The sequence below is a fragment of the Cottoperca gobio genome, unplaced genomic scaffold, assembly GCF_900634415.1.
Source record: "Cottoperca gobio unplaced genomic scaffold, fCotGob3.1 fCotGob3_306arrow_ctg1, whole genome shotgun sequence".
NCBI lineage: Eukaryota > Metazoa > Chordata > Actinopteri > Perciformes > Bovichtidae > Cottoperca > Cottoperca gobio.
This window is the reverse complement of record NW_021166916.1, coordinates 1-12,500: the sequence shown is the minus strand read 5'-3', so window position 1 is coordinate 12,500 and position 12,500 is coordinate 1. Positions and strand designations below refer to the sequence as shown.

Genomic DNA, 12,500 nt, shown 5'->3' with positions numbered 1-12,500 from the left:
AGCTCCCCTGCAGGAACCAGAACACGTCACACACAGGAAGTAGAAACACGTCACACACAGGAAGTAGAAACACCTCACACACAGGAAGTAGAAACACCTCACACACAGGAAGTAGAAACACGTCATCATGGTCAGTAAAAAGATGACATCATTCTTCATAACAAACTAACGCTCATCTTTATGCAGATGATACAGTTCTGTAATCATAAATATTACTATTATTGTTAATTATTGTCATAATTAGTTATTGAATTATTATTATTACTGCACACGCCGTTGACAAAGTGAGTCCTGAATACAAACACAACATTAAACCTGGAGGTCCATTTAAAACAGGGGTGGGGAACCTCTGGCCTTCGGCCCATATAAGGCCCGCGAGACCATTTGATCCGGCCCTCGAGGTAATTCATAAAACGCACGCAAAAAAATCCACTTGCAAAAAAGATCTACACAGCAATAGAATAAAACGGGCGAATGACCTTTTTTCCTGGCCACGGTCAGGGTCCCTGAACACAACACGAGCGGAACGTGTCATCACGTGGTCACGTCATGTCAACAAACTTCAATATTAAACTAGACTCGTTGACGTCAGTGAACGCAGCGTGGCGAGTGTAAACAAGAGAAAGCTGGATACATGTCGCACTTTCCAGGAGAAATGGACGAACGATGATTTCTTTGTGGAAGTTAAAGGCCAGTGTGTCGAGTTTGTGCGGACGCGTTTGCGGTGATTAAAAATAATCTTGAGCGTCATTACTGCACGAAACATGCCGAACTGCACGAGCTGAAAGGACGAGTGTTTGGATAAAGTTAACGCTCTTCGGTGGAGTTCGGCCCAACAAGCAGCTCTCTGCAGAGCGGAACATACAAACATGGACAGATAGAGAGGTAGACCCCCCCACCAAGAACACACTGTCCCACCACTGCTGTGCAGTTATCACTGCCATGTGCAATACTCACTTTATTTATACCACTTGTACTTATATTATGTTTTATTCTATTTAATTATTGTGTTTTTTTACTTCATGTTCTTCTGCTGTGACGAGATAAATGTCCCCGCTGTGGGACTAATAAAGGATTTATAATAAAACAGAGATACAGGATGAAATGAACGAGCTGCGTCTTAAAGACAACGTGCAGAGGTTATGAGTTCAATAATTAGTACGGCCCTCGAAGGATGTTTAAAAAATAAAATGGCCCTTGATATGAAAAAGGTCCCCCCCCCTGCTTTAAAACCACAAATGACTTTAACTTATTATTTTTTGTGTATTTCTTCAGTTTTATTTGACAGGATTGAAAACGGGCTTCAGGGATTCCTGGAGATTTAAATAAAGGTCGAATGAGTTACACTCATAACAATAAAGTTTATATCTATTAACTTATCCCCGACTCAGGCCTGAACACCGGGAACCTGCTGCTCATTATTAATATAATAACAATAATTTAATTTCTACCATCGGGTCCCAGCAGGGGGCGCCGAGTCCTTCTGCTGAAAACAGGATTTTGGCTTCACCACAAAAAACAATACAGGACAAATTATTTATATAATAAAAACTGTTTATACTTATATACAAGTATGTAAGTCACTAATGTTTTCTATATTTTTAATGGAGCCTCCCAGTAAAAGTATTTCACATGATTGTACTTGTTTTAATTGGATAATAAATAACTTGAATATTTGTATATATGTTCTGTGTGTGTGTGTGTGTGTGTGTGTGTGTGTGTGTGTGTGTGTGTGTGTGTGTGTGTAAAATGACAAATAAATGTCCTTGAAAACAACAATATATGGAGAACAAATCTATAAAAGATTCAACATTTAAATACATAAATAGTAAAAATGTTTTTGTGAGCTGCAGGACAAACAGCTGCGTTCAGTTTCCTGTTTGTGACGAATAAAAGATTAAATATTCAAACAGTGTTTCATTGATTTCTTCTTCTGATATTATAATATTTAGAATTTTATAGTCTCGTTTATTATCAGCTGAGATGTTAAATTTGTGTTGGATTATTGTGCAGAGGAAGAAAACTACACACGGGAGCTGGAAGCTGCCATGTTTGCAGCAAGAGAAGAAGAAGCAGGTTTGTCACTGATGCAATAAATTAATCAGATATTCTGTCTCAGCTACAGCCAGGAGCTGTCAGCCCTGAGTCTTGTCTGCAGGAGGACAGTACATTAGACTCTTTCAGCCCTGAGTCTTGTCTGCAGGAGGACAGTACTTTAGACTCTTTCAGCCCTGAGTCTTGTCTGCAGGAGGACAGTACTTTAGACACTTTCAGCCCTGAGTCTTGTCTGCAGGAGGACAGTACTTTAGACTCTTTCAGCCCTTTGTCTGCAGGAGGACAGTACTTTAGACTCTTTCAGCCCTGAGTCTTGTCTGCAGGAGGACAGTACTTTAGACTCTTTCAGCCCTGAGTCTTGTCTGCAGGAGGACAGTACTGTAGACTCTTTCAGCCCCGAGTCTTGTCTGCAGGAGGACAGTACTTTAGACTCTTTCAGCCCTGAGTCTTGTCTGCAGGAAGACAGTACTGTAGACTCTTTCAGCCCCGAGTCTTGTCTGCAGGAGGACAGTACTTTAGACTCTTTCAGCCCTTTGTCTGCAGGAGGACAGTACTTTAGACTCTTTCAGCCCTGAGTCTTGTCTGGAGGAGGACAGTACTGTAGACTCTTTCAGCCCCGAGTCTTGTCTGCAGGAGGACAGTACTTTAGACTCTTTCAGCCCTGAGTCTTGTCTGCAGGAAGACAAAACTGTAGACTCTTTCAGCCCTGAGTCTTGTCTGCAGGAGGACAGTACTTTAGACTCTTTCAGCCCTGAGTCTTGTCTGCAGGAGGACAGTGCAGATCTTTCCTTTCACTAACTAACGGAGTATTTTTAGAATCCAACGTGTTTTTCATTAGTGGCAGGAAGCAGCTGACAGGCGGCTCGTACGTCCAGCTGTGTGTCCTGAATCAGGCCATTTGCACTTTCTGTAACATTTAAATGTTTTTAATCTGGTGTTGATTTGTTTTTTGCACCAAGTTTTTCAAAAACTAATACAAATTAAAGTGAAAAAAGCAGAAAATAATCAGCAACTATTCTTATAATCGATGTTGATGTTCCAGAAGTCAAACTTTCTGCTTCTGTCAGTTATATAATATTATACCTGACATTAAAATACTCTGACTTTAATAAATATATTAAAGTTAAATAATAAATGAATATAAATAATACAAGATGGCCGATCATCATGAGACTCATCCTTCAGACACTTTAAATATTTACATCTTCAGCCTGAAATAGAAACCTGTCTCCGCACATGAAGCTGTAAACGAAGACAATAAAGACGTTTGTCTCTCACAGACTGAAACCAGGTCACAACAAACATCACATGAGCTCAAACCAGATTATGGATTATGATTTCAGGGGAAAGGAGGTCGCTGAGAGCGCTGTGACCTCCCGTGGTGCACCGGGCTACACACACACACACACACAACCCCCCCCCCCCCCAGACGTAACCTTTCCCACAGAAACCCGAGCTCGGCTCTATAACAGGCTCAGGTGCACACGCTGACTGGACGAGTTTAAAGAGCTGCAGACAGTGAACCCTGGAACATGAATAACAACATGTCACTTTGTGTGTTATGGACAGAAAATGTTCAGGAGACGTTTACGACCTCAGCGCTGACGAGTCGTCTTGACACATTATAACCTCACTCCACACATTCCTCACATTTATTCTCAATGATGGATTCTGCAGCTGATTGTTTCTGTAGTTTCAAACTTCTACATCTGCATTTCTTCCTGCTCTGTATTGCAACAGCAGCTCGAGATAAATAAAGTTTTATCTTATCGAATCGCAATTTCCTGTTCAGTTTACAGAAAGCAGTAAATACACATCTGGGCGTTATGTCTTGAAAAAAGTGATTAAGGATAAAAAATAGTTTGTTCATGAAATGATTTCAGTTTCGGTTTAGTGAAAGAGACAAACATCCGCAGAACCGCAGAAGAAGAAACAGCCTTCGTCCATCCGTCTATCAAACATTTGGCTGCAGAGGTTTGCAGCTGAAGAGCCAATAAAAACACTTCATGTGTTTATCTGCAGAGACGATGTGTGACGTGTTGCAGAGCGACGACATCAACCTGATCCTCTGACCAGCAGCTGCAGCGACCAGCCGCAGGAATGTAGACGACTTCCACCACAGAGGAAACACCAGAAATATATCTCTCTCTCACACACGTCATTTTTTAGGGTTCCGTTTTTTTGGACATGTTTTCATGTTTGTTTGAACAATTACTACGAGGGCTTTGTTCACATGTCACTCACAGCTCATGTTATACACGCTACACTAACTACATGCAGGAGATGCACAGAGTTCTGTGTGTTGACAGGATTCAGTGATTTATGGAGTGATACAAAGACAGATCCAGAATCTGTACAAACCTTTGACATGTGAACAACATGAAACACTTTGAACCTGCTTCATCCAGACTTCTCTTTAGATCTGGACATGGAGCAGATTACACACATTTAATGAGATAAAGCCTCATTTACATATTTAAATCTAACATGTCAGAAAACTTATAACACAAAACATGATTGTGTTAGCTGGAGAAGTTTCAGCTGATGTCTGTTGGTTGAAGTTCTTGCTCTCATGTGTGTGTACCTGAGTCACAGAGAATACAGCAGCTTACTGCAGCTGATGTAACCGGATTACTAAACCAACAACAAGCTGCACACTAAGGAGAAATAACTTCATGTTGTCACTTCCTGTCTGAGACATGTTTCAGCAGGCCTGACAGACAACACTGAGGGGGAATTCACTAAAGATTGTGCTGCACAAATACCACAAAAAGGATATTTGCACATATTTGAAATCAGGTAATATGGGGATGTGTATTAATATCTTATTTACCTAACGTTAGATATTTACACAGCTAACAGACATATTTAGCATTACAAATATTAGTTAGCTAGGGCGTTCACTAACGTTTGTGGAGCCTCAGGACCTCTAGTCTCAAGACCTCTAGTCTCAGGACCTCTAGTCTCAGGACCTCTAGTCACAAGACCTCTAGTCTCAGGACCTCTAGTCTCAGGACCTCTAGTCACAAGACCTCTAGTCTCAGGACCTCTAGTCTCAGGACCTCTAGTCTCAAGACCTCTAGTCACAAGACCTCCAGTCTCAAGACCTCTAGTCTCAAGACCTCTAGTCACAAGACCTCTAGTCACAAGACCTCTAGTCTCAGGACCTCTAGTCTCAAGACCTCTAGTCTCAGGACCTCTAGTCTCGAGACCTCTAGTGTCAGGACCTCTAGTCTCAGGACCTCTAGTCTCAGGACCTCTAGTCTCAGGACCTCTAGTCTCAAGACCTCTAGTCACAAGACCTCTAGTCTCAAGACCTCTAGTCTCAAGACCTCTAGTCACAAGACCTCTAGTCACAAGACCTCTAGTCTCAGGACCTCTAGTCTCAGGACCTCTAGTCTCAAGACCTCTAGTCTCAGGACCTCTAGTCTCGAGACCTCTAGTCTCAGGACTTCTAGTCTCAGGACCTCTAGTCTCAAGACCTCTAGTGTCAAGACCTCTAGTCTCAAGACCTCTAGTCTCAGGACCTCTAGTCTCGAGACCTCTAGTCTCAGGACCTCTAGTCTCAGGACCTCTAGTCTCAAAACCTCTAGTCTCAGGACCTCTAGTCTCAGGACCTCTAGTCTCAAGACCTCTAGTTTCAAGACCTCTAGTCTCAGGACCTCTAGTCTCAAGACCTCTAGTCTCCTGCCCCTCACATCTGTAAATGATAAATATTTGATTAATAAATGTCTGATAACTCAGCTTCAGGTTTACGACTTGCTGACACTGGAACCTGGCAGCAAGTTGATAATAAACTACAGGAAGCCAGAGCTTCTTCTTCTTCAATAAGCCGCACTGCGTTTCACTGCCTCGCTGCTCAAATCTGAGTCTGTAACTCGCTGTAATCCCGATTTTAATCCTGTAACTGGATTAAGAGGAGCCGGCGAGCAGTAGGGAATCTCAGCGAGAGGGAAAGTGCTGAGACACTTTAAATGTGTTTATATTTATATCCGGCCTGTCAATCGATCAAAACAGTTAATCGCAAATTAATTTAATTTTCTATCTGTTCAAAATGTACTTTAATGAAGATCCACGTATTTAATACTCTCTTCAACGTGTACAAATATTATTTCTTTATGCAAACGTATCTATATTGTTGGAAATCAATAACACGAAACAACGTCAAATATCAGTGAAACTCCAGAATTCTCCACACTGAATAAATGATAGTATTTCATTTAAAGATTTGTTTTGGCGTTAGTAGTTTTAATGTTGTATTAAAAGCTGCTAAGATCTTGTGTCAGGAAGTTCAAAAGCTCAGAGTTCATCTAATATCTGTTTTATATTGAAAACATCTTCAAGCATCTGGATTTATTCAACTTTCTCACCAGAAACTATATTTTACAAGATTGAACACATCATGATAATGTTATAATTACTAGTACTCATTTTTACTGAGTAGAGCCTGAAAGCACCATAATGTAACGCAATGAAACTTCCGTTCGCTGGCAGCTAACAGCTAACTAGCCGTCCTGTATATTTCAACACTTATTTGTAGAGGGGAGCTAGCTAGCGTTAGCTGTTAGCAGTTAGCAGCCGGTGGGCAGCACAGTCCTGCTAGGCTAAATAACGGAGCTAACAGCTAACAGCTAACTAGCTCTCCTCTGTAAATCTGTGTTGAAATCCGCAGGAGAGTTAGTTAGCTGTTAGCGTTAGCTGTTAGCAGCCAGAGGTTCCATAGAGTTACATTATGATGCGTTCAGGCTCTATTCAGTACAAATGAGTACTGGTTGAAGGTGAATTATAACGTTATCATGATGTGTTCATTGTAATCTTGTAAAATGTAGTTGTTGGTGAGAAAGTTGAATAAATCCAGATGTTTGAAGATGTTTTCAATATAAAACAGATTTTATTATATATTATATAATTATATAAGATGAACTCTAAGTTTCACTTCCTGACAGAAGTCTGAAGTGATGAAGGAAGTTGAGTTCATGGAGTTAGTGTTTGTTTTCTTACTGTGGTATCGACAAGTAGATTTCTGGTATCGTGACATCTCTAGTGTAAAAGGTGCTGTATATATATTTAAAGGTTAATCAAACGATTAATCAGTTAGTTTAGAAAATGCTTCAAACTAAAGCATGAAACTGAACAGCAAATAACTTTACAAGTTTACAGCTGAATAACTGAGATTTAAACAAAAACAGTTCAAACAAAGAGTCTGACTGCAGCTCGAGTTTATAAATATAAAAACTTCCAGCAGAGAAAATGTTTGGTCTGCTGGACTCTGTGGAGCCGAAACTCTGCAGCCACAAATATCATGTCCATAAAAGGCCAAACACAGAGAGTGTGTGTGTGTGTGTTTACCTGCACGCTGTGTCTTTGTGCAGTTGGATGTCGACCAGCTCAGCTCTTTCTAACTTTGTCATATTTGTATTTTTAGATACAGCAGATATTTTACTCAGTGTAGAAATACTGCATTTAAAATGTTTAAAAGGCAAAAGCACAAAGGTATCAGCAGCAAAGTATACATATACTTATATAGCAGCAAAAGTACTATATGATAATATTATTGTGATATAATAAAAAATGTGTACGAGAAAATAACTTGAATATTCTCTGAGATTATAAAATCATTAATTTAGGAAATTAACAGATTTTTAGTTTCGCATTAAAACACTGAAGCCTAAAACATCTTATGTCTGAAAGCTGCAGTGACTCAGTTATAGATCATATTCAGTTTAATCACATCAGCTCGCCACAATAAAAGCTCAGAGTGCTTCATGTAAAATGAGTCAAACAGCAGCTCTGCAGACAGGAAGTGACCCGCAGAGGGCGGCGGGGCGAGGGGGCTGCTCGTTCCAAAGTTCCAACATGTTGGAGAGAAGGCCGACATCTCAAACTGGACACAGAAACACGCGTGGGACGAGCAGACAGACATGTTTTTGATTGAAACCAAAGCTCCAGCTGAGCTGCTGCACGTCGCTGGTGAAGTGTGCTTTAAGTTATTTTACAGTTTCCATTCAGGCGCTGACACACTGATGACATCATCACACTGTAACACATGTCGTCACTACAGTCTGAGACACACACACACACACACACACACACACACACACACACACACACACACACCTATAAGTTAACGTGCTGTATATATACAGAGCTTCTTGTACATATTTGTTTACATATTTTTATATTATTTGTCTTCTATTCTATATTTATGTTTCTTTTACATTTTCATTTTAAAGTGATCTTCATATTTTGGATTCTATGTTTCTGCAGAACTTTAATTCTAATTTCTCTCCCTGTGTTTGTTATGCACCAGAACACTAAAGTGATTCTTCTCCGAGTTGTGTTTATGTTACAGATTTCAAAGTGTGTTACCTGGGAAGGCGTGTGGGTTGGCGGACCCTCTCTTCAGGCACTTGGAGCAGAGTATATGGACCGAGTAGTGCAGGCCGGGCCACTCCTGCAGCAGCACGTTCAGCTCCTCCACCAGCGGAGTGACTGCCTGCCACGCCGTCCAGATGTTGGGCAGCGAGGCGTGGCTGGAGATCGACAGAGTCTCCGCCTGCAGCTTCCCTTTGTGGGGCCGGTGGCTGATCACCACGGGGACCTTCCCTCGATAGGCGAGGATCTGATGCCGGCCGTCCGACCGCTGCACCACGTGGCTGTTTATCTGCACACTGAAGCGAGCAAACAGACCGGGAGGAAACAGGAAGGGGAAGCTGTACAGGATGTGCAGCTGCTCCACGGAGAAGAAGTGACACAGAGGCAGCGAGGAGCCGCTGGCCTCCGCTTCCGCCCGCGGCTCCTCGCTGCTCACGTAGCTGGGGAACTTGTACCACGCTGTGGCTCCGTTCAGAGGCTTGCTGCGGGGTTTGTTGATGCAGTAGCAGACCCCCATCTTCTCCAGGAGCTCCATGATGAGGTGCAGGTCCTGCTGCGTCTGGATGAGTGGCCGGAGCAGCAGGCGGATGACGTTGGAGGGCAAAAGGCCGTGCTGGAGGAAGCCCTCCACGTGGTGCTGCAAGTGGGTCACCCTGAGGGTCTCCCCTTTCTCGTCCTCAATAACCAGACTCACTCTGCCCTTGTCCCCCCTCTCCCCCTCTGAGAGCAGCCTGTCCAGCAGCGTGGACTCGTCCCTCTGGAAAAAGACGTTGAGGATTGCAATGAAACGCGGAAGATTGTGGAAAACATACTCCTTTAGGGTGAGGCTGTCCTCAAAGTAGAGCAGCTTCCCGCTCTCGTGCAGGTAGGACAAGGCGCTCTGCAGCCGGTCCTCCGTGAGCCCCGCCTGGAGACCCAGCCGCGCCGAGTCCCACCACGACAGCCACAGCTCTTTGGGCTTAAAGTGCAGCTCCTCCAGCATCTGCCAGGACTTGGGCAGTATGCGGTGCAGGTTGGGGAAGATGTCCCTGTGATCTGCCACGGACATGAGCTTCTCCCTCAGCCTCTGGATGTTCCTCTGGCTCTCCGTGCAGCTCACGCTCAGCACAGGAGACAGAATCTGCAGCCGCTGGTTCAGCATGTACTGCAGCTGGGATTTCCTCCGCCTCAGGTTCCTGTCCGAGACTCCGTAGAAGAGCACGTGAGGGCTGGAGGAGCGCACGTTGAAGCCCTGCTCCAGCGCCCGGTCCACCTGCAGAGCCTCGCTCCTCAGGATGTGCATGTCCCTCTGCTCCTGCAGGCCGATCTGCCGGTGAATGTCCAGACTCTTCTCCTCCACCTCCACCTCCGCACACAAGTCTGCGTGCGTGCCCACCAAGCACACAACGGCGTGGGGCACTTTGGCACCGAGTAGGTGGAGAAAATACCCAACGTGGGCGTAGAAGTTCCTGGGCAAATATGCTTTGAGATTGACAACAAGAATGTAGAGAGCACCAGGGGAGAGGAAGAAGGGTTTGATGAGGTCATAGTTATGCTTCCCTGACAAATCATACACCAGAAATGTGAGGCAGCGGTCAGCGTCTGCCACCCAGTTAGTCACCTCAATCCCTTTGTTCCCCTGGACGCCTTCAGCATCCTGCTGCGTGCTCACCACGCTCTGCCTGAGCTGAGTCTTCCCCGCGTTCTGCATCCCCATCAGGACGAGTTTCAGCCGCGGCTTCACAGCGAGCTGCGAATGTGCGAGCTCCTTCTGATAGGCCGCGATGTAAGGGATGCCTTTCATGCACACCTCGTACGGCGGCTGGATGAGCGGGTTGTCCTTCACCTTCCAAATGTTCACTTTGGACAACTTTCCGAAATCATCTGGAAGTATGGCTATTTGGTTACCCTGTAAGACGAGTTCCTCCAACTTCTCCAGCTCCACGATGGAGTCGGGCAGATACGTGATGTTGTTGTTGTCCAGCCAAAGGTTGGCGAGCTTCACCAGCTGCCCCACTTCCTCTGGAATATGAGTCAGTTTATTCCTGCTCAGGTAGATTTCCTCTAACCCTGTGATACTTAAAATAACCTGGGGGAAGTCCTCAAACTCATTAGAGGAGATATTGAGCATTTTGAGTCTTTGCATACAACTAAAAGCTGCGGGCAGCGCCGCAAGCTCGTTCCCGTCCAGCATCAGGCTCTCCAGCTGCTGCAGGAGGCAGAACGAGTCCGGTAACCTGGACATGTGCAGACTGCTGAGCCACAGGATTTTGATGCTCTGCAGCTTCATGATATCCGCAGGCAACACCTCGAACTTGTTCCCGGAGCAGTCCAGCTCCTCCAGTTCGCCGAGGGCGAGGATCTCGGGGGGGAACTGGTTCAGCTTGTTGTGATCTGCATCCAGCGTCCGCAGCTTGGCGAGGCTAGAGAAAGATCTGGGGAACGCGTGCAGGTCGTTGAAGCTGATGTCGAGCTCCTCCAGAAGCTGCAGTGCCCCGATCTGAGAGGGCAGAGCCTGGATCTTGTTGTGACTGATGCACAGCTTCTTCAGCGCCTTCAGCTGCCCCACGCCTTCCGACAGGCTCCTCAGGCAGTTGTGGCTCACGTCAAGCTCCACCAGCTGCCCCAGCTCGAACACGACCAGGGGGACCGCAGTGAACTTGTTCCTGCGTAGCACCAGGACGTGCAGGTTGTTGAGGGTGGATCCCAGCCCGTCGGGCAGCTCCTGCAGGGAGTTGTTGCCCAGGTTGAGCACCTCTACCTCGGCAATGTCCTCCGGCAGGATGATCTGGTTGTCTTTGGAGCACAGCGTGAGCTGGCGCAGGTTGCTCCGCAGCTTCCTGGAGCGCAGGGCGGCATCCCTCCATAATCTGGCCGTTTTCAGATTGTTCTCCTTGTCCTCCATGGCGGACCCCCCCCCCTCCCCCTCCTCCTCCTCCTCCTCCTCCTCCTTGTTGTTATCATTGAGAGTTTTCATGGAGCGGGCAGCATGGTGGACAACGTGCTTCAGGAAACAGCAAACCCTCCGTCAGAGAGGGGATAAAACACAGTTTATGTCGCGGGACAATGCAGCTTTTCGACGGGAGCAGGAGGAGCGTGTTTGGCCGCGGAGGCATCCTTTTCTCCTGCGCCACTCTGCACACAATGAAAACAAACCACCGCGGTTACAGCTCCGGGTGGAGTCCCGGGTCCGAGGTCCGGTGTCGCGGCTGCACTCTGTCCTGCACCGGCTGCCTCATGGCCACGACACGCCGTCCTCTGGAGCTCCCTGTCCGGGTAAATCTCTGTGTTTTCCGGGATCTTTTCGAGCCGCTGGGTGTCTCTCTTCCTGGAAGCGGGGAGTGGAAGTGAGGCGGCTGCTCACACTGCGTCAGATCTCTGATCCCTCCTCCTCCTTTCTCCGCCCTGCTGCTGCCTGGAGAGGAAGAGGAGGAGGAGGAGGAGGAGGAGGAGGAGACAAATAAAAAAGGTTTATTGCACAATCAAAGAGGCACTTTTTTATTCTAAATTACATTTGAATCAAGAACATAAATAGATTAAATTATAACTTTATTGATCCCCACAATGAACATTTACATGACAGCTCAAAGTATATATTATTAATAATAAGATTACACTTTATTCATAGAGCACTTTGCATACAAGAGATGCAAAGTTATTCAATATATTATTTGTATTAATATTTAACACATTTAAACAATGCAAACAGACATTAAAGAGACAGACGTATATAAATATATAAGTTCAATTAAAACCAAACATCCTAAGAAAAATATGAGAATTATATAATTAGTAAAGAACATAAGATTGAACATGTTTTTATACAGTATTATCTCATTTCAATATGCAGCAAATATAGTATATATAAATAATATAATATATTTATATATATATATTATATTGTACATACATACATACATACATATATGTATATATATATATATATATATATGTATATATACATATATATGTATATATATGTATATATATGTATATATATATATGTATATATATATACATGTATATATATATATATATATATATATATACACATGTATATATATATATATATATATATATATATATATATA

At 44.3% G+C, this 12,500-nt stretch overlaps 1 protein-coding gene across 1 annotated transcript in view; it reads right to left on the bottom strand.

The window, feature by feature from the left end:
• The window catches only part of mfhas1 (multifunctional ROCO family signaling regulator 1), a 12,497-nt gene extending 665 nt beyond the window's left edge, over positions 1-11,832 (bottom strand). The window contains exons 1-2 of the mRNA XM_029427276.1: positions 8,425-11,832; positions 1-7 (exon numbers count right to left, since the gene is read on the bottom strand). The exon at positions 1-7 is cut by the window's left edge and continues 273 nt beyond it. Coding sequence (XP_029283136.1) covers positions 1-7; positions 8,425-11,386 — 2,969 coding nt within the window. The 5' untranslated portion in view covers positions 11,387-11,832. The remainder of the gene's footprint in view (positions 8-8,424) is intronic.
• Between the last annotated feature and the right edge of the window lie 668 nt (positions 11,833-12,500).